The sequence below is a fragment of the Peromyscus leucopus genome, chromosome X, assembly GCF_004664715.2.
Source record: "Peromyscus leucopus breed LL Stock chromosome X, UCI_PerLeu_2.1, whole genome shotgun sequence".
Classification (NCBI taxonomy): Eukaryota; Metazoa; Chordata; class Mammalia; order Rodentia; family Cricetidae; genus Peromyscus; species Peromyscus leucopus.
This window is the reverse complement of record NC_051083.1, coordinates 56,019,438-56,042,554: the sequence shown is the minus strand read 5'-3', so window position 1 is coordinate 56,042,554 and position 23,117 is coordinate 56,019,438. Positions and strand designations below refer to the sequence as shown.

General features: G+C 38.6%; 1 protein-coding gene across 1 annotated transcript in view; it reads left to right on the top strand.

The window, feature by feature from the left end:
- Positions 1-23,117, top strand: part of Vsig4 (V-set and immunoglobulin domain containing 4) — a 45,849-nt gene that overhangs the window by 20,471 nt on the left and 2,261 nt on the right. The window contains exons 5-7 of the mRNA XM_028888879.2: positions 10,936-10,998; positions 12,004-12,153; positions 21,346-21,447. Coding sequence (XP_028744712.1) covers positions 10,936-10,998; positions 12,004-12,153; positions 21,346-21,447 — 315 coding nt within the window. The remainder of the gene's footprint in view (positions 1-10,935; positions 10,999-12,003; positions 12,154-21,345; positions 21,448-23,117) is intronic.

Below are 23,117 nucleotides of genomic sequence, written 5' to 3'. Positions count from 1 at the left end.
TTGACCCTCTCACTCCTACAGCCCTCTTCCACAGAAATGCCTGAGCTCTGCCTAATGTTTGTCTGTGGGTTTCTGCATCTGTTTCCATCAGTTGCTGGGTGAAGCCTCTCTGATGACCATTGGGCTAGGCACCAATCTATGAGTATAGCAATATAGCATTAGGAATCATTTCATTGACTTTATTTTCCAGTCATGTTTGGTTTTATCCTAGATCTCTGGTCTATTCACCTCAGAGTCCTGGCACTCTAGGCAGTGTCAGGGGTAGGCTCCCTCTTATGGCCTGGGTCTCAGACTGGACCAATCATTGGTTGTCCACTCTCACAATTTCTGCACAACATTTAACCCAGAACATCTTGTAGGCAGGACAAACTGTAGGTTGAAGGTTGTGTGGGTGGTTAGTCTTATGAAATACATTATTCACAAGTATTTCCCTCCATTATTCATGTTGCCTTTAAAGTTTTTGAGATGTAATTATAGGCTAGTGCTTTGCCTGCATGTATGCCCATGTGCCATATGCATGTAGGATGCCTGTAGACGTCAGAGGGATCAGATGCTCTAGAACTGGAGTTATAGATAATAGTAGGTCATCATGTGGGTGCAGAAAACCAAACCCAGGTCCTCTGCAAGAGTAGCCAGTGCTTTTAACTGTTAAGCCATCTCTCCAACCCAACATGTTGTTTCTTTACTTTATAGACAGTAACCTTGAAGACCCCAAAGTTTTTAGGTTTGTTGAAGTCTAGTCTATTTATCATTTTATTAAGTTTTTTTATTTATTTTACATACCAACTACAGATTCCCCTCCTTCCTCTCCTCCTGTTCATTCACCAAGCTCTTTTCTACCCACCTCCCATACATTCCTCAGAAAGGATAATGCCTCCAATGGGAGTCAACAAAGCATGGCATATTAGGTTGGGGCAGCACCAAGCTCCGCCCCCCTGGATCAAGGCTGAGCGAGGCAGCACACCAAAAGGAATAGGTTCCAAAAAGCCACCTCATGTACCAGGGACAGATTCTGGTCCCACAGCTAGGGGCCCCACAAACAAACCAAGCTACACAACTGTCACCCACATGCAGAGGACCTAGGTCAGTCCCATGCAGGCTCCCTAGTTCTTGAGCTCCCACGGACTTGGGTCAGCTGTCTCTGTGGGTTTTCCCATCATGATCCTGAACCCCTTGCTCATATAATCCCATCTCCCCCTCTTCCACTGGACCCCTGCAGGTAGACATAGTGCTTGTATGTGGATCACTGCATCTGCTTCCATCAGTTACTGGATGAAGGTTCTATGATGACAGTTAGGGTAGTCACCAATCTGATTACATGAAAAGGCCAATTCAGGTACCCTACACACTGTCACTAAGAGTCTTAGCTTGGGTCATCTTTCTGGATTTCTGAGAGTTTCCCTGGTACCAGGTTTCTCCCTAACCCCATAATGGCCCCCTCTATCAAGATATCTTCTTCATTACTCCCCCTCTTTGTCCCTCCCCCAACTCAACAATCCCACTTCCTCATGCTACCATCCCCAATCCCTGCCCTTTATCCCCTTCACCCTCAGTTTACCCAGGAGATCTCTTTTATTTTCCTTCCCCAGAGTGATCTACGCATCCCTCTTAGGGTACTCCTTGATACCTAGCTTCTCTGGGGCTGTGGATTATAGTCTGGTTATCCTTTGCCTTACATCTAATATCCACTTATGAATGAGTACATACAGTGTTTGTCTCTCTGGGTCTGAGTCAACTCACTCAGGATGATTTTTCCTAGCTCCATCCATTTGTCGGCAAATTTCATGATGTCATTGTTTTTTTTTTAACCACTGTGTAATACCCCATGTGTAAATGTACCACATTATCTTTATCCACTCTTTGATGAGGGGCATCTAGGTTATTTCCAGGTTCTGGCTATTATGAATAATGCTGCTATGAACATAGTTGAACAAGAATCCTTGTGGTATGATTCAACATCCTTCTGGTATATGCCCAGGATTGGTATAGCTGGGTCTTGAGGTAGATTGATTCTCAATTTTCTGTGTAACTGCCATATTGATTTCCAAAGTGACTGTATGAGATTGCAATCCCACCAGCAGTGGGGGAGTGTTCCTCTTTTTTTTTTAAGACATACACATTTTTTATTTATTTTACCTATGTGGTCATACTCATTAAATAAGTATGTGAATTTAATATTAATTTGTAATTTTGGTATTACTATGAACAAATTGAATGAGGTCAAAGTCCTCAGTTTTAGTTTACAGAAGCATTAACTTATAATCATTTTGTTATTAAATATATGATATGAACAACAAATGATAATTCCATATGAGTAATCTCTACATACATAACACAAAAGACATATTCTATAAACTAAGATTTTATGGTTAAAGCATGTTGAGTTTAAATTTTTTTTTTTTATTTATTTTACAATACTATTCAGTTCTACATGATAGCCACAGATTCCCTTGGTCTCTCCCTTCCTGCCCCCCTTCCCTTCCCCCCAGCCCACCCCCCATGCCCACCTCCTCCAGATCAAGGTCTCCCCTGAGGACTGGGATAGACCTGATAGACCCAGTCCAGGCACGTCCAGTCCCCTCCTCCCAGATTGAGCCAAGCGTCCCTGCATAAGTCCCAGGTTTCAAACAGCTAACTCATGCAATGAGCCCAGGACCTTGTACCACTGCCTAGATGCCTCCCAAACAGATCAAGCCAATCGACTGTCTCACCTATTCAGAGGGCCTGATCCAGTTGGGGGGCCCCTCAACCTTTGGTTCATAGTTCATGTGTTTCCATTCATTTGGTTATTTGTCCCTGTGCTTTATCCAACCTTCGTTTCAACAATTCTCGCTCATATACACCCTCCTCTTTCTCACTAATTAGACTCCCAGCACTCCACCATGGGCCTAGCCGTGGACGTCTGCATCCAGATTCCTCAGTCCTTGAATGGGGTTTATGGCACAACTATTAGGGTGTTTGGCCATCCTATCACCAGAGTAGGTCAGTCCAGGCTGTCTCTCAACCATTGCCAGCAGTCTTTTGTGGGGGTATCTTTGTGGATTTCTGCGGGCCTCTTTAGCTCTTTGTTTCTTCCTTTTCTCATGTGGTCTTCATTTACCATGGTCTCCTATTCCTTGTTCTCCCTCTCTTTTCTTGATCCAGCTAGGATCTCCTGCTCTCTTTCCCTCGACCCTCGCCCTTCATTGCTCCCACTCATGTCCAGGCTGTTCATGTAGATCTCATCCATTTCTCTGTGTCTTTCTTGGGGTCCTGTTTTCCAGGTAGCCTCACTTGTGATGTGAGTAACAGTCCAGTCATCCTTGTTCCACAAATAGCATCTTCCTATGAGTGAGTACATACCATATTTGTCTTTCTGAGTCTGGGTTACCTTACTCAGGATGATTTTTTTCTAGATCCATCCATTTGTCTGCAAACCTCATGATGTCATTGTTTTTCTCTGCTGAGTAGTATTCCATTGTGTATATGTGCCACAATTTATTTATCCATTCTTCAGTTGAAGGGCATCTAGGTTGTTTCCAGGTTTTGGCTATTACAAACAATGCTGATATGAACATAGCTGAGCAAGTGCTCTTGTGGTATGATTGAGCATTTCTTGGGTATATGCCCAGGAGTGGTATAGCTGGATCTTGGGGGGAGATTGATTCCCAATTTTCTCAGAAAGCGCCATATTGATTTCCAAAGTGGTTGTACAAGCTTGCATTCCCACCAGCAGTGGAGGAGAGTTCCCCTAGTTCCACATCCTCTCCAGCATAGAGTGTCTTCAGTGTTTTTGATCTTAGCCATTCTGACAGGCGTAAGGTGGTATCTCAGAGTTGTTTTGATTTGCATTTCCCTGATGATTAGGGATGTTGAGCAATTCCTTAAATGTCTTTCAGCCATTTGAGTTTCCTCTGTTGAGAATTCTCTGTTTAGTTCTTTAGCCCGTTTCTCAATTGGACTGTTGGTCGTTTTGATGTCTAATTTCTTGAGTTCCTTATATATTCTGGATATCAGTCCTCTGTCACATGTGGGGTTGGTGAAGATCTTTTCCCATTCTGCAGGCTGTCGCTTTGCCTTGTTGACTGTATCATTTGCTCTACAAAAGCTTCTCAGTTTCAAGAGGTACCATTGATTGATTTTTTTTCTCAGTGTCTGCGCTACTGGTGTTATATTTAGGAAGTGAACGAGGCAAGGCTGTCTGCTCTCCCCATACTTATTCAATATAGTACTTGAAGTTCTAGCCAGAGCAATAAGACAACATAAGGAGATTAAGGGGATACAAATTGGAAAGGAAGAAGTCAAGCTTTCCCTATTTGCAGATGACATGATAGTATACTTGAGTGACCCCCAAAGATTCCACCCAGGAATTGATAAAGCTTATAAACACCTTCAGCAACATAGCAGGACACAAGATCAACTCAAAAAAATCAGTAACCCTCCTATATACAATGGACAAAGAAACTGAGAAGGCAATTAGAGATACATCACCTTTTACAATAGCCACAAATGACATAAAATACCTTTGGGTAACACTAACCAAGCAAGTGAAGGACCTATATGACAAGAACTTTAAGTCCCTGAAAAAAGAAATTGAAGAAGATGTTAGAAAATGGAAAGATCTCCCATCCTCATGGATAGGCAGGGTTGACATAGTAAAAATGGCAATCTTACCAAAAGCAATCTACAGATTCAATGCAATCCCCATCAAAATACCAACACAATTCTTCACAGACCTGGAAAGAATAATACTCAACTTCATATGGAAAAACAAAAAACCCAGGATAGCCAAAAGAATCCTGTACAATTAAACAACCACTGGAGGCATCACAATCCCTGACTTCAAGCTCTACTATAGAGCTACAGTAATAAAAACAGCTTGGTATTGGCATAAAAACTGACATGTGGACCAATGGAATTGAATTGAAGACCCTGACATTAACCCACACACCTATGAACATATAATATTTGACAAAGAAGCCAAAAGTGTACAATGGAAAAAAGAAAGCATCTTCAACAAATGGTGCTGGCATAACTGGATATCAACGTGTAGAAGGCTGCAAATAGATCCATATCTGTCACCGAGCACAAAACTTAAGTCCAAGTGGATCAAGGACCTCAACATAAATCCTGTTACTCTGAACCTGCTAGAAGAGAAAGTAGGAAGTAGTCTTGAATGCATTGGCATGGGAGTGTTCCTCTTATTCCATATCCTCTTCAACATAAGCTGCCATTAGTGTCTTTGATCTTAGCCATTCTGACAGATGTTAAGAGGGTGTCTCAGAGTTATTTTGATTTGCATTTCCCTCATGATTAAGGATGTTGAGCAATTCCTTAAGTGTATCTCAACCATTTGAAATTCTTCTGTTGAGAAGTCTGTTTAAATCTGCACCCTATTTTTAATTTGATTATTTGGTATTTTGATATCTAGCTTCTTGAGTTCTTTATATATTTTGGATATCAGGCTTCTGTCAGATGTGAAGTTGGTGAAGTCATTTTCCCATTCTGTAGGCTGCCATTTTGTCTTATTGACAGTGTCCTTTGCCTTACAGAAGCTTTTCAGTTTCAGGAAGTCCCATTAATTAGTAGTTGAATTCAGTGTCTGTGCTACCAGTATTATATTTAGGAAATAGTCTTCTGTGCTATGGCCCACTTTCTCTACTATTAGGCTCAGTGTAACTGGATTTATGTTGAGGTCTTTGATCCACTTGGACTTGATTCTTTGAGAAAATCGACAAGATAGATAAGACCTTATCCAAACTAACCAAAAGGCAGAGAAAGACTATCCAAATTAACAAAATCAGAAACTAAAACAGGGACATAACAGACACCAAGGAAATCCAGGGAATCGTTAGGTCATACTTCAAAACCCTGTACTCCACAAAATTAGAAAATCTAAAAGAAATGGACAATTTTCTGGATAGGTATCACATACCAGGATTAATCCAAGACCAGATAAACAATTTAAATAGAACTATAAACCCTAAGGTAATAGAAGCACTTGTTAAGGAACATTGCCAAACTCTTTCTATTAGGCTACAGTTACCCTGATACCCAAATCACATGAGATAAAACAAAGAAAGGGAAATACAGACCAAACTCCCTCATGAACATTGATGCAAAAATACTCAATAAAATATTGTCAAACCAAATGCAAGAACACATCAACAATACTATCCACTGTGATTAATGAGGCTTCATCCCAGAGATGCAGGGATGGCTCAACATATGAAAAACTTTCAGTGTAATCCACAATACAAACAAAAAGAAAAAAATTATATAATCATCTCATAAGATGCAGAAAAGGCCTTTGAAAAAATCCAACACCCCTTCATGATAAAGGTCTTCGAGAGATCAGGAATACAAGGAACATACCTAAACATAAAGCAATATGCAGCAAGTGAACAGCCACCATCAAATTAAATGAAGAGAAACTCAAAGAGATTCCACTAAAATCAGGAACAAGACAAGGCTGTCCACTCTCCCCTTATCTATTCAATATAGTACTCCAAGTTCTAGCTAGAGCAATAAGACAACAAAAGGAGGCCAAAGAATACAAATGGGAAAAGGAATCAAACTTTCACTATATGCAGATGATATGATAGTATACATAAGTGACCACAAAATTTCTACCAGGGAACTCCCACAGCTGAAAAACATCTTCAGTAACGTGGGGAGATACAGGATTAACTCAAAAAAAAACAGGATGTAGCATGAATCTTAAAAGTTCTTATTAATAAAAAAAACTCAGAGTATTGGAGTGAACACTGGAAAATTAGAGAGACAGAGCAAGCCACATCTAACCACACTTGGCCAACTTCTCAGCTGATATTGTTTCCTCATATTGGCTGTCTCTGAGTCCTCATTCAGAATGAATCTCAGCTGAACTGCTTCTCAAAAGCCTGAATGCTTAACCAGCTAAAAGCTTAACCAGCCAAATTCTTCTAGTTTCTGGTCCTCAAGCTTTATATACCTTTCTGATTTCTACCACCACTCCCTGGAATTAAAGGCTGGCTTTCTGGGATTAAAGGCGTGAGTCACCATGCTTGGCTGTATCCTTGAACAGATGGATTTCTGCCTCTGGAGTGCTAGGTTTAAAGGTGTGAGTGCCACCATTTTCTAGCCTTTGTATCTAGTGGCTGTTCTGTCAATGACCCCACATAAGTTTATTAGGGTGCACAATATTTTGGGGAACACAATACTACCACAACCCATCCTATATACAAATGATAAATGGGCTGAGAAAGAAATCAGAGAAACAACACTCTTTACACTACCCTATTTTTTATCTTAATACTTGTGTTATTGTAGCATGTCCCGCTATACTTGGCATTCCTTGACTTGCCTAAGGTCTGGTAGAACTGAATAGTGAAGCCACTTTGGCTTGACTTTTCCTTCTTAAGAGCTGTTTAACCAGCAGTCCAATAATTTTTTACTTGTTTACATTCCATAATTTGAAGTTTCCCAGTTTGTCTTTAGAAGTTAACATTTCCTTTTTAAAATTTATTTATTTACTATTTTATGCATATGAGTGTTTCAAAGGGTTAGAGTGCATGACACCAGAGCAAAGGCATGACTGCAGGAACAGTTAGAGCTCACATCTTGATCTGAAAACAGGAGCCTGAGCAAGAGAAAACTGGGAAGGGCACAAATCTTTTCAAACTTCAAAGCTGATCCCTAGTGACACATTTCCTCCAATAAGGCCACATCTCCTAATCCTTCCCAAACTGTGGCACCAACTAGGGACCATAGTTTCAAATACATGAACCTATAGGGGCCATTTTCATTCAAACCAGCATAATATGTATGTACAAAGGACTTGCCTGGTGCCTGTGGAGTTCAGAAGAGCACATAGATTCCCTGGAACTTGGGCTCTATATAGTAATGAGTGGCTATGTCAGGGCTGGGAACCATACCCAGGTACTCTGCAAGAGCAAAAAGAACTCTGAACCACTATGCCAACACTCTAGGCCCTACTTCTAATTTTATTTAATTCAGCTGGTGAAGATGCATATTATTTCAGATATTTTTATAATTTACTGAGAATTATTTTATGTACAAATTATCATCTATTTCAAATAATGTTCCATGTGTACTTGATAACAGTATCTACTCTGCTATTATTACATGAATATGTTATATATGTCACTGTTGGTTAACATTGTTGTTCAATCCTTGAAGATTCTTAATTATCTCTGTTCTAGTTATTATATAAATCATTTAAAGTGGGGTATTGAATGCAAATTATTATTGGTAAATAGAACATTTCTCTACCCAATTCTACTAATTTTTTCTTCATGAATTTTTGGGGCTTTATTATTATCAGTATATGTTTATAAATGAGTTTTATCCTTCACAAAAGAAATTTTATGATTACAAGTTGTTCTACTTTGTCCCGAGTAAAATATTTTTTCTCAAATATAATTTGTCATATATCAGTATATTCATTCTACCTATATCTTGGCTAATGACTGCATGGTACATCTTTTGACATTCTTTTACTTTAAAACCTTTTTTTCCTTTGAGTAAGCAAGCATATCATATAGTTAGATGTGATACTCTCAGACTCTCTGTCTTTCGATCTGAAATTTTCTACTTATATTTAATCAAATTATTGATAAAAGATTTACATCCAGTTTTCTATTTGTGGTCTTTATCCTTTATACTTCTTTCTATATTCATCCATTGCTTCTACCTTTGATGATCAATTGATAATTTCTAGTGCATTGTATACTTCAATTATTGTTCAGTTTGTTGTGTTGGCTAGTTTTATGTCAATTTCATAGAAGCTAGAGTCATTTTGGATGAGAAAACCTCAACTGAGAAAATGTCCCCACTAGACTGGCCTTTGAGCAAGCCTGTGGTATATTTTCTTGGCCAATGATTGATGACAGAGGGCCCAATTCACCACAGGCAGTACTGGGTTGCTGATCCTGGGTGCTATAAGAAAGCAGGCTGAGTGAGCCATGGGGAGAAATCCAATAAGCAACATTCCTCCATGGCTCCTGCTTCTGAATTTCCTGCCTCTAGTTTCCTACCATAAGTCCCTGCCATAACTTCTCTAAGTGACAGAGCATGACCTGAGGTTTGTAAGCTGAAATAAATTCTTTTTTACTCAAGTTGCTTTTTACTCAAGTTCGGTCATGGTGTTTTATCACAGCCATATAATCTTAACTAAGGCATTTACTAAATGTTTTCATTATTTCTGTCTGTAGGATACCATCCATTCCTAATTTATTGGATTTATTCCAGTTTAGTTTCATAGTATACAAAATGCTGTTTGTGTACAGCTCAATTTCTTATCATTTAATTCTATCATTACTGCAAATTACATCTTAGTATATTATAATGATATGAGCATTGATTTAGAATTATTGTTTTGCAGGGCTAAAGAGATGGCTCAGCTGTTAAAGGCTAGGCTCACAACCAAAAATAGTATTGTTTTGTAAAGGTTTTTGTTTTTCAGTCAGGTTGGAAAAGTATGTTTACACTCGATATTCACCTCTATAGTAACCTCTATGGGTGCTTTTTTATTTCTTAATATTAGTTTTGGATATGCTCCACTGTCCCTTTATTTTAGTTTGAAGAGTGCCTTTTGACATTTCTTATGGGTCCTATCTACTAGAGAACCTCACAGTCATTATTTACCTGGGAAATGTCTTGGTTCCTCCTTGCCTTTCATTTGGGGATTGTTTATGTTTTAGATGGGAGTTCTCTATGCTGCCCAAACTAAAATTATACTTGTAGTTGGAACTACAAGCACATGTTCACTCTTGTTATTTGTTTTTTTATTTATTTAATTATTTGTTTGCTCAGGAATTTTGTTGATGACTTTTAAATAAAACTAATTGTTGGCATGAGATAGCCACTGAGTTCACTATATGATTAGCTTAGAAGTCAACTAATAACTGGGTAGAGATCTTCTTAACTGTCGGGGGAAATGAATCATGTATTATTGACCAGAGAACTATGTTGCTTGTTTAGCACTGACATCAATATGCATCCAGTTTACAATTATGGCACATTATTTATTTTAGGTTAATGTGAAACCTCAAGGGCTAACCATAAGCATGAACTTATGCCTTTCTTATATTTTTTTCTGAATATACACAAGACTTTAAGAAAGTATATGGCATCCTTGACTCTGGGGAGTTGTCAAACTTTTAACACTTCCTGGAGATATCTAATTTGTGAGCATTTCCTTTTAAAATTATTGGTTACTCTCTTCTTTCCCCAAACTGTGTGACAAATTTCCTCCTAGCCGTGGAGAGAGACTTTTAGCACAGATGCTAAATAAAACAAGTATTTGAAGTCATATTTTTCAAGAAATCATTAGATAGGTCAAAGAAAGGTAATATTTCTTAAAAGGAATGAGTTGATTTCTCTTGCACCTGGAATAGGGTATTAATTTTTATTACCTCTGAATTAAGTTGAAATGCCAAAAAGCTTCATGTTATTAATATAACTGGGCTGCTTTTCTTCCATAAACACTGTAAGTTCTTATGAACCAATTTCTGAAATTCTGGGGAAAATGATAATATCAAAATATTTCAGCTATGCCTTTATTTCTGTGAGGGGGTAAATTTTTAGTAGATATTACTTGACCATTTTCATTGAAGTCACCGACTAACACCTTCTTTGTTATACTTCTGAAATCTTTCTCATGAACAAATCATTATATTTCAGTTAAAAGTTAGTGATTATTAAAACACATTTCCTCAACGAAGTTTTGAGACCCCCTAAACTCTAGATAGAGATTCAATGAAAGTCTTTGAACCTTGAATTATGAACTTTACCTTAGAATGGTGTGTGAGGAATAATGAACATGCAATAGAAGTTGCCAGCATAATGAGGGAAGGGTTAAGAGGTGCAACCTATTTCCTAATTTTACTAGTATCTTCAATTGTTTGGCTAAGGGTATCAGATTCCTAAACCAGGCTCCTTTTATCCTTGCAGACTCCTCTAATCCACGTAAAATCAATACTGAAGCACCTACAACCATGCAGTCTGCTCTGGAAGGTAAGTTTTACTAGTGCTTTTTTACAGAATTCTTAAAAAAAATGTTTGCAATCCAAGGATATGCAAGTCGATTAACTTTGGGCAAAGAGACTACTGTATTACTCGGAGATGTCATGGTAGTATATGAATGAATACAAAAGAAACGTGCCAAATGGTAGTGGAGAATGTGAATCATGAGTATACAGTTTTCTTTGTGAAAAGAAGCAAGAAGAATGCATTATGTTACATATTTCCTAACCTGATTTACTATGTGACTTTGAGACTACTTCTTCTTTGTATATCTTGTTTCTTCTGGCAACCCCATATAGGGAAAAAAAACAGATATTTCACGTCATAGTACAATATAGACCAATGATATAGCTTGTTGCAGGATATTTGGTTGTGTTGTGAAACACCTAGACTGTGTTAATAAAATCAACCTTGGATCAGGGAGCAAAGCCAGTGACTAGTTGACAAGAATTAGCCATAGAGAGTACAGAGGACCCAGGAAGACAGAGAGAGAGAGATACAGAGGAAGGAGTAGGGAGGGACTTAGAGATTCATGGTCTTTTTTGGGGAGGGACAAATGGAGAGATGTTCTCTTACTGGGTCTCCAGGCAAAAGGAAGGTCAGCTGGTTGCTTCTCAGCCCTCTGAGCTAACAGGTTTTCACCCCAACATCTGACTCCCAAATCTTTATTGGTAGACAGAATAATAGACACTTAGTTAAAAACTGTATTTCGTAGCATCAACAGAGCCAATGCTGGCAGGATCAGAAATCCCGCCAAGGCGCACATGCTCTGAGCAGAGGAGTACTGACTACATGGCAACAGAGCTGCAGAAAGTAGTTAAATTATCAGTGGATTCAGGTGTAGCCACTGAGCCAACAGAAAAACAACAATGACTAGACACTCTGGAAGCCCAGAAGAGATCTCCAGCAAAGACATCAATCCTTTTCTGTCATCCCTGATGCTCACATCTCTTCAGTAATAGAGAGATCTCTGACCTTGATTCTCTGTTCTAACAGCAACAACTACAGTGAAATCAACCTTTGACTGGACCACTAAGGGGAATGGAAAATTTAAAGAGTCTGTTGCTGGCCCAGTGAATGGAAAACATGATGGGACCACTGCTGGCCCAGAGAATGAAAACCATGAGAAGGCCATTGCTGACCCAGGTAGGAGTAACATTAGGAATTCTATCATTCTTGTTTGACTCTGAACTTTGTGACTCCTTGTAAATTCTCTATGCAGAATTCAACTCCACAATTAAGGAAGAGTCCAGAAGCTAAACTGGGTAGGTAAGATAGAAAGGGAAAGATAAAGATACAAAAATAAAAAAGTCAGATTGTGATTAAAAAAGAGGTAAATGTGTTCTTAGTTTGTTTTCTATTGCTATAGCAATATACTTCTCAAACACTGAAAAAAAAAAGTAGTATTAAGACCATGAACTCAGCCTTCTATCCTAAGGAGACAGGAAATGGAATAGCTAAAGATCAAAGCAGTCCTCCACTACTTGAATTCTTGACAAAGGGCTTTTGCAGCATCTCACAGCTAATTTTTATTCCCCAAAATTCTCACAGATCCCCAAATCAGGATCTCAGGGATTAAAATCTCAAAGAAAAAAAAAATACTTTGTATTATTTCATCACAAGCTTCTAGTCAGCTAATACACACTAATATGCCTAATGAATTTATTTTCATTAATTTTTAGCTGCTACTCTTAAACAATAAGATTCTTATTTTTACTTGTGCTTCTATAGACCATCCATCAGAACTCTCCAGATTATTCCATGGTCGTACAAGCAGTTGTTAATTCCAGATAAACCACAGAACATGTATGACTCACGGTACCCATCAAGTATCTGTTTTGATTATTCAGTGTGAAATAGTTCGATAACTATTACTCATTGTGTCACACTCTGGCATTGTATCATTGAAGGCATATGTTACTGCGGATTGAACCAGTGGTCTCAAACATGCTAGATAAATGCTCTAATAAGAAATAAAATAAAAAGGACAGCAGAAATCATCATGAACAGGTAAGATCAGGCAGAAGAATGAATTTCAAGGGTGAGTGACAAGGCAAAGAAAATAATGCATAAGGAAATACATAAAAAAAAAAAACATTAACGAACACAACTAAAATGTTTGAGAAGTCATGGATACATTCAAGAGACCAAACCTAATAATCCATATGTAGAAGAAGGAGCAGAGATCAAGTCAAAATGCTTAGACAATATATTCAATGAAATTATAGCCAAGAATTTTCCAAACCAAGAGAAAGAAGTATTCATCCAAATAAAGTACTAACTAAAACTTTTACAGGGAAAATGCCAACTCAGAGGCAGAAGCATGAATGTCCTTATAACATCAGATCTCTCATCAGCAGCAATAAAGTCCAGGAAAACAGAGAACAACATATTTCAAGCTCTGAAAATAATCATTGTCAACTGAGATTGGTATCATCAGCAAATGTATATCTTAGAATTGATTGAGAATAGGAGCCACTTAAAACCGAAATGGGTGACAGGGCAGTCCCTATATGAACAGCCTGAGAAGGCAAGATGCCCTAGAGAACATTGTATTATGTTCAGGCTGTGAAAAATGAAGCCTGAATTGTGTTGGATATCCCAAGATGCTGATGATGCTAAAGCCATGAAACATCTCCCAAGGAGAACTGCAGATAGGGAGTGGTAGCAGCCCAAGAAAGAAATGCCTGTTGCAGGCAGCAAAGCAGGAGTGCAGAGCCATATAACCCCTGTGTCTCCAGAAAGGAGGCTACATGATTTGATATCTGCCCTGCTAGATTTTAGTCTCTCTTCATTCCATTATTTCCTTACTATCCCCCCATTTCTGCCTTTTGGAATGGTAATGTTTATTCTCTGCCATTTTTATGTTGGAAGTATGTGATCTGCTTTTTGATGTTACAGGAGGCTATAGATAAGAAATTTATTTGGGTCTCAGAAGAGACATTGGACTTTTAAATAGTTTTGAGACTGTCACAGATTGTGAGGACTTTTAAAGTTTGACTAAGTGCATTTTGTATTATGATGTGATCATAAACCTCTCAAGATCACAGAGTGGAATGTAATGTCTTGAATGTCAACGTCCCCTATAGGTTCACTGAGTTTTTCGTCCCCAGTTGGCGGTACTATTTAGTATGGCATAGTCCTTGTGAAGAATGTACATCACTGGGGTTGCCCTTTGAGCGTTTATAGCCTCACCGCAGTTCCAGATTCTTTTCTCTGCATTGTGTTTGATGTTGAAGAATGTGATTGAGCTCTCAACTTCCTGTTTCTGCTGCCAAACCCATGCTTGCTTCCGTACTTCCGTGCCATGACAGACTCTTATTCATCGGAAACCATAAATTCCTTGTTCTTTAAGCTGCCTTTGGTTGTGGTGTTTTCTCACAGCAGCAGAAAAGGAACTAGTACAATAAGGCATATGTGTTTAGAGACTAATCTATTTCTTACAGTTTTCCAAGTTGTTTATAATTTTTAAAGTGTTTTCTAATAATCCTAATTTCATTGAAGTCTAACAAAGCTCTTTTCATCTTTAATTTCACTAATTTGAGACTTCTTTCTCTTTCTTTTGATTATTTTAGCTATGGAGTTTTTTCATCTTGATCTATTTAAATAACCAACTATTTGGTTAATATCATGTATTATTCTTTCAATGTGTGTTTTATTTATGTCAATTCCTAATCTTTATTATGTCTTCTTATGTACTGGGTTTGGGATTGGCCTCTTCTCTCCCAAGATACTTGAATTGTGTATTAGCTATTTTTCTATTCTATGATGAAACACCATGACCAACGTAACTTACAGAAGGAAGGGTATACTGAGATTACAGATTTAAAAGGGCTACAGTCCTTGATGATAGATGAAAGCAGGTGGCAGGCATCAGGAAGTTGAACGCACATAAGTCCAACCACAAACAAGAAGCCAAGAGAACAAACTGGAGGTAGCACATGGCTTTTGAAACCTCAAAGTGCACACCCACTAACATACTTCCTCTACTCTCATAATACTCCTCAAACAGCAACCAACTGGGGACCAAGTATTCTCAATCTCAACACCCATGAGGGACACCTCACCCAATCTACCACATTCTACTCCCTAGCCTTAATGCCCACATCATAAAGCAAACTTCAGTTAGTTCAACTTCCAGAGTCCCCATAGTCTTGCACCATCAGAATAATATTTAAAATCCAAAGTCTCTTCAGATTAAATTGATCCTTATGATTACATTGAGCCCATCAGAAACACTACAATCAAGACAATTTCTTAGTTGTAACACACTGTAAAAAAGTAATTATATCTAACATACAATAGCACATAATATACATTCCCATGCTAAAAGTAAGAAATGGGGCATAGTAAGGAAATACTAGACCGAAGGAAGATGGAAATCCAGAAGGACAAATTCCAAAATTCTTTAGCTCCATAGCTCTATGTCTGATGTCAGAGGGCTTATATGGCTCTACCCCTCTGATTTTGCTGCCCACAACATCATTCCCTGTCAGGCTGTTTGCACTCCCTTTGTACAGTGGCCATTCAGGGCCACTTGACTATAGGGGACTATGGGGGTGCAGCCCCTCGATAGTCCCCTCCCAGTTTCTGGGGAGAATCTACAACCACCTGATAATTAATCTTTGATGAAACGAAATGAATCTATGTACAAGAAACTCCTTAGTTCATACACTTTATTATTCTGTGATAGTTCTCTCTCTACACAGCTTCTATTCTGCTCTCATATCTAGCTCCTTTCTTGCCTGATTTCTCTCTATATTTATCTACTCTCCCCTCTAGGTTCTATCTTAATTCCTTCATTTAGTTCTGTCCCTTCTAGGTTCTCATCTATCTAGTTCTTTCCCCTATCAGCTCCTCTCCCATCTCCTTCTCTCTCATCTGGGTCTTCCTCATCTTGTTCTTCCCCATCTGGCTCTTCCTCATCTTCCATCTTGTTCCTCTAGTCCTCTCTTCTAGCCCATCAATCTAGTTCTTGCCCATCTCAGTTTGTTCCTCTCAAGTTCTTACCCATTTAGTTCATCCATTCTCTTTTCTCTTCTCTGTCCTGTGCCCTGGAAGTCCCGGTATATAAAGGGGGGGTCCAAGATAAATTGTGTAAAGCTATTGTTTAATGTTCACCTCTCCTAGGCGGTGTCTCCTTGTGGAATTTACCTTAAGTCAGGAGACTTGCATGTGGGCTGCTATCATTGTTAGTCCTCAGAAGTTGGGCTCCCACCTGGGTGGTATTTCCTGTAGTCCTTGAAAGTGGCTAAGGGAGATATCTGCTTCCAGAGAAAGCCTTTCCGGAGGCTGTTCTCCAAATACCTGGAACGTGTATGCCCAGAGAGTGATCAGTCCACATTGTTAACCCTTCTTAGGGAAAAGTCAATTGGGAAAACTATGAAGGCACACATGATTTTCATAACAGAATACAGCTGATATATAACAAGCCAAGTAACACCAAAAACACCTTGGGATTTGGCTTCCTCTGGAGGAATTCCCTGATTCCTCCAGGTAGTGACTTTGCCATAACCAGCTAAATTCTTATGATATATTCCTGTGGACTGTAGCACTTGACCTCTCAGAACCTTCATGGATGAACTTTCTTGCCACACTTTGTCTGACCTTAGAGGTTATTTGAAACCATGGGGGAAGAATTCAGGACCCACTAACTTTTGCATCCTTCATTCCTCCAAAGTCAATTCCATGTGGGCAGCAGCACTGCCAAGTATGATTATCAACATAACCTGATTAGCTCTATAGATACAGAGAAGGCATTTTATAAAGTTCAACACAGCTTCTTAATAAAAGTTCAGTTGAAAGTAGGAATCTCAAGGACATACCTCAACACAATTAAATGCTACCTATGAAAAGTCTGAACCAACACTATACTAAGTTGAAAAACTTAGAGCATTCTAAAATATGAAATGAGATAAAGGTGTGTATCACCTTCAGTTTTATTAAATACAGTGTTCATAATAAAGTTTCAGGATACATAATGCCCATATAAAATCAATATTTTCACATATACAACAATGAACTTGCTGAACACAAAATGAGAAAAAATATCCCATTCACACTTCTGGGCATATACCAAGACTTTATATCCTACCATGGACATATTTGCACATCCATGTTTACTGCTGTTCTGTTCACAACAGGAAATAAAATCAGCCTAAATAGCCACCAACAGATGAATGGACAAGGAAAACACATTATATATGACAAAGGAATTTTTTTAATCATAAAGAAAAACATGAAATGTCAAGAAAATGTATGGAACTGGAAAATATGTTAACTGGAGTAACCTAGGTTCAATAACATAAATGTTAAATTTTTTTCTTATATGTCAATTTTTATGCGTGTGTATTTTTGTAAGAATGAATGAGGGATAAGCCATGAAACTAAAAAGAGGCTAATGAGAAGGAAAATGCAATATTGTGTGTGTGTGTGTGTGTGTGTGTGTGTGTGTGTGTGTGTGTGTTCGTTTGTGTTTGGTATAATGTACATATGTGTGCGCATGCTTGCCTGTGTCTGCTCATGTGGAGACCAGAGCTCTTCTTTAGATGCTTCTTCTATTGTTCTCTACTTTATTTTTTTATAATTTATTTATTTGTATTTTATGGATACAGATGTTTTGCTCACATGTATGTGTGTGTGAAGGTGTCAGACCCTCTGGAACAGGAGTTACAGACAGTTGTCAGCTGCCATGTGGGAGCTTGGAATTGAACCCAGGTCCTCTGGAAGAGCAGCCAGTGCTCTTAACTGCTGAGCCGTCTCTCCAGCCCATCCCCTTCTTTTTTTGAGACAGAGTCTCTCACTGTCCTAAAGCTCACTACCTTGGCTAGACTAGCTGGCCCACTAGAACATAGAATTCACTTGTCTCTGTCCCTGAACACTGTGGTTACAGATTCTCGTGGCTATGTCTGATTTTTATGTGGGTAATGCGATGTGAACTCTGGTTTTGCTTATACACAAAATATGTTAGCCACTGACCCATCTGCCTAACCATCCCTCCAAAACAAACAAACAAACAGAACCAGTTTTAAGGAAGGAGGTGAGGAGGGAAGTACAACACATGTGACATGAAACGGTAACCACTGGGACCGGCTACAAGTGGCAAGAAGGCAGGATGCAGTGGTGGAGAGAAAAATCAATCCAAACAAAGTATGATGAATATGTTATTCTGAGTGCTGATTATCATGAAATGAAAGTAAATAAAAGAAGGGCATTGAATATCACTCAAATGTGTCATTGAAGTTATGAGGAAACTAAAGTCCAGCAACAGTTAATGATTTCACTAGCTCCACTATATTAACTTTTCTGTGACTGATATAAAAATGTACCTCAAATTTTCTGTATTAAAATGACATAAAGATGTTACTTCATACTTACATTTATCAAAAGTCTGACATAATTATTAGTGTAGTAAAATCAGGTGCCAGTAGTGTTACAGTCCTTCTTGAAGCTTTGTGAAAGAATCCATTCCCTGATACTTTCCACTCTGTAGAAGCTACTACATTCCTTAGCTCATGACTTCTTTCATCTATTTCATCTATAAATTAGAAATGTAATACGTTCCAATCTCCCTCTGACTCTTACCTTCTCTCATATCTCCTACCTTCACCATTAAATCAGTCCTTAGGATTATATTGAGTCCATCAGTAACATTAATGATAATTTCCCTATTTTAGCTGCAGATAACTATCAGCCTTAATTATGCCTTTAACATTTATTCTTCTTTGTATTACATATAATTCTAGGAATCTGAATGCAAACATCTTTGGAGGAAGGCCAATTATCTGGCCTATATGGCCACACAATAAGTAAATAAGACTTCAGACTGGAATCTTTGTACTGTATATTCCTTCAACCATATTAGTGCCTGCATTAGTTACTTAACCTCATTTCTGCAATGAAACACCTGACAAAGGCAACTTAAGAAAGGAAGGCTTTATTCGGGCTCACAGCTCAAGGGGATGGTCTAGCATGGCAAGGAAGTCATGGCTGATAATCACACCAGATCTACAACCAGAAAGCAGAGAATGCTCTTGTTTATTCTATCCATGATGCCAACCCATAGAAGAATGATGCCCACAGTTAAGGCAATGCCCAGAGGCTTGTCTCCTAGAAGCATCTAGATCTTTTCAAGTTGACAGTATTAACTCTCAAAGTACCTTAGATGTCTGAGTGGAAATAGTTTTGAGGAAAAAAAAAGCATGGAACTTGAGCAAAGAATACTATAGTGAAGAGAGTCTTTATGGCTTAACATAACTTGCCAGAATCTCATGAATATAGCATTTCTGAAAAGCTGATGAGTCACAACACCACTTTCTTTTTCTTAAGGCAAAATGAAAGCCTCCTATCTTGGCCCCATGGAAAGAATGGAAATCTGGCTGTGGCCAAAAAAGCAATCAACCAGTGGGACTTAGAGAATTGGTTTTGACATTGTATCTCTGACATTTATCAAGATTTTCTGAAGAATGTGGGATTTTGTTTGTCTCTCTGGCTAGCTCAGAATGGCAAGATGCTCTAGGCTGATACTTAGAGTTTCTGATTTGATCTTTTTTCCCAAGGCTGATTTTTGTTTGTCTGCTTTTTAAAAATTTAGCAAACTTTTTACTGAAGCATAGTATATGAATAATGTATAGGTAAATTAATATTTAAAAATTTTAAAAAGGGGCATGCTTCACAACCACATTACCTGTTGTCTAATCCCCACCAAATGATTTATTTTCCTAATCACTATTGCCATGTATTATTTTAAGCTATTTTGTACTCTTATAAAGGAATAAAATAATGTATTTTTGTAGTTGGTTTCTTTTACTCAGAATGTTTATCAGAGTCAGTGGTGGTTTCATATGAATATATACATGTATGGTATATGCAAATATATTTCCATTGCTAGATAATTGGTTAGTATGTATATATGTGTATATGTGTGTGTGTGTGTGTGTGTGTGTGTTTAACAACGAATTTATTTATTTTATTCTTGAATGTTAACTAAAAAATTTCCCATTTGGATCATTACTATTCCCATTGGATAAGCAATGTTGCATTATTGACAAATGTAGCACTGGCCATCCAGGAGCCAGGTATATATAACAGGCTGACCCCAGACTCACAAAGATCTGCCTGCCTCTGCCTCCCAAATGCCACCATTCCCACCCAATCTTGTCTTTTTAAAGGAATGTTATATAAACATTCAACACTTTTATTATAACTTCTTGATTCTGGAGAATTTTATACATGTATAAAATGAAATACGATCATACCCACCTCTCATTTCTCTCTTCCAGCTCCAACCATATACTCTGCAAACTGACCCCTGCTAACTTCATGTCTTCACTTTAGATAACCCACTAAATCTGATCAGTACCACCTAGATGTGCATGAGTTTGGGTCCATCCACTGGAATATGGGAAAGCCCTCAGTGGGAACATACTGAAAAGAGAATGAGTCTCCTCCTCCAGAAGCTATCTTCAGTAAGGAGTAGGGCCTGAAGAACACATGTACTATCTATGCGGATGTTGGCTTGATCTTACATCAGTTTTAGCAGATAACACTAGCTACTATACTACTATAAATTCATGAATGCAATAGCCCTGTCATGCTCAGAAAACAACATTTCCCAGCACGTTTCCTCATTGTCTGGCTCTTAATCTCTTTAATGATGTTCTTTGAGCACACCCCCATGTGTGGGTGGGTGGGTGTGATAAAAATGTGCTGTTTAGAAATGAGCACTTGGGCTGGAGAGATGGCTCAATGTTAAGAGCACTGGCTGCTCTTCCAGAGGTCCCAGATTCAATTCCCAGCATCTACATGGCAGCTCACAACTGTCTGTTACTCCAGTTCCAGGGCATCTGACACCATCACACAGATATGAGTGCAGGCAAAACACCAATGCACATAAACTAAAACTAGAAATGAGCACTTAGTCTCTTCTCGGCACTTTCACCAGTTATGCATCTCTGCATGGTTTGCTATCAAATGCAAAATAAGCTTCTTAGTCCAATACTGAGAGAAGCCTAAGTTTATGGGTGTAATGTTCAGGTAGCAAATGGAATATTTACAAAAATTAAAAAAGCAAGTTCTACTCTAGAGCCCATGATACACCTCCCCCCCACCCCAGACATTGACCAGGAATACAGTACCAGGCATGATATTCCCTCCTGTGGAGCAGTCCTCAGTTCCAATCAGAAACCTCTTAGTTATCCTTCACTGGTCTTGCTACTACCACACCACAGGCACATCTTGCCTGATATGTTTTGTTATGCACAAGGTCCAACAGTGGGTAAGGCCTTTGACTGACCTCTTCTTTAACCAAATACCACTTAGTCTTAATTTGTCTTTTAGGAAGGGGCCTGCCAATTGCCATCATCTTCATCATGTCACTTGGATGCGTAGTGGTTATCACCATAGCTTATATCATGTTCCGCCGCAGGAAATTCCAACAAGGTGAGTGATAAGTAGGGACGGTTGGCTTCTGTTCATTCCTTCTTTCTAATGGTATATTTATCTACATTCTATATGAGGCAGTATGCCTAACATTCCAACGATCTTGAAGACTAGTTTTAGAGTAATGGTAGAAATAAAAAGGGACAGATATTCATTGTCTTTGCAAATAATGATGTAAGACTCATGACACAGCATATAAAAATCTAGGGTACCCAGCCAAGTACAGCTATCTTTGTAATGAATCATCTTATAAGAATGGCAGAGAAGCTGCCCTCAAGTTGCTTGCAATTTATGTGAGGATTTCAAAGTTGAAGCATAGAATTTATCAATAGCATACCTTGCAGACAGATTAATGATTCAAAATGTAGAGAAGGTGATATTGAACAAATAGTGGAGAAAAGAGTCAGAGCTGGAATAATAATCAACAAAGCCTTTCAAAAGGTATAACTGGAACTAGGTCATACTGAATGAAGACAATATTTGAAGGGACAGTATTCCAGGAATGTGAAAACAAGTGAGCAGAAGTATAAAGGCCTAAACTTCAAATGCATGTGGATCATCACAAAGGGAAATTCATTCAGTTAAGCAATAGTGAAATAGAGGGGAGAATGAAGGTTCCTTTCTAATTATAACAGGTTTTGAATTCCAGCCTAAAGAATTTCTTTACTAGGCCTTGCCATGGCCCTAAGATTAACCCAGTTGTTTTGATCAGGGAAGTAGTATGATGAAGACAGCATTGTCAGAGCTATTTAATGAGTATGGAAAACCCAAAGTTGAGGGCCATTGAATTGTTTGTTTCTAAGAAAAAGTTATAATTCAGTACCCCTGCACTAGTCATTTTGCCTAGAATTATCTTGTCTACTTTTCTGTAGCATCTTGCACTCATAAACACCTTTTCAGCTGTGGATCACTTTAATCAAATAGAAGTGAGCCTTGTCTATCTCCTTCCCCAGGGTCTCAAGTAGAACCTATGATGTTGGCCAGTTACCATGACTGTGATCCATCAGGATGATCTTGAGAGTGGAAATTCCACAAATGGCTAAAATTACTAGCTCCATTTGAAGGAAACCATTCACCATAGTGCTGTTCTGTATGTCCTGTGGGAGCCCATTCTTGGGTTCCTCATGGCTTTACCCAGCAGGTCCACATAGAGGATGATTAGGACCACGGGCTGAGTGCAGGTATCTGAGATGGTCTGCACTTGGCTGTGCTGTGGGATGGTCTATATGTCAAGTTGCTCTGATTGGTCAATAAATAAAACACTGATTGGCACATGGCTAGGCAGGAAGTATAGGCAGGACTAACAGAGAGGAGAAATAAAAGAACAGAAAGACAGAAGGAGTCACTGCCGGCCGCCACCCTGACAAGCAGCATGAAAAGATGCCGGTAAACCACGAGCCATGTGGCAGGCTATAGATTTGTGGAAATGGATTAATTTAAGCTATAAGAACAGTTAGCAAGAAGCCTACCATGGCCATACAGTTTTCAAGCAATATAAGTCTTTGTGTTTACTTGGTTGTGTCTGAGCGGCTGTGGGACTGGCGGGTGAGAGAGTTTTGTCCTGACTGTGGGCAAGGCAGGAAAACTCTAGCTAAACCATAGTCTTATTAAGGTTAAGAGAGTAACTACATATTATTTGCCTCTTAAAATATCCCCAAATATTTCATAGT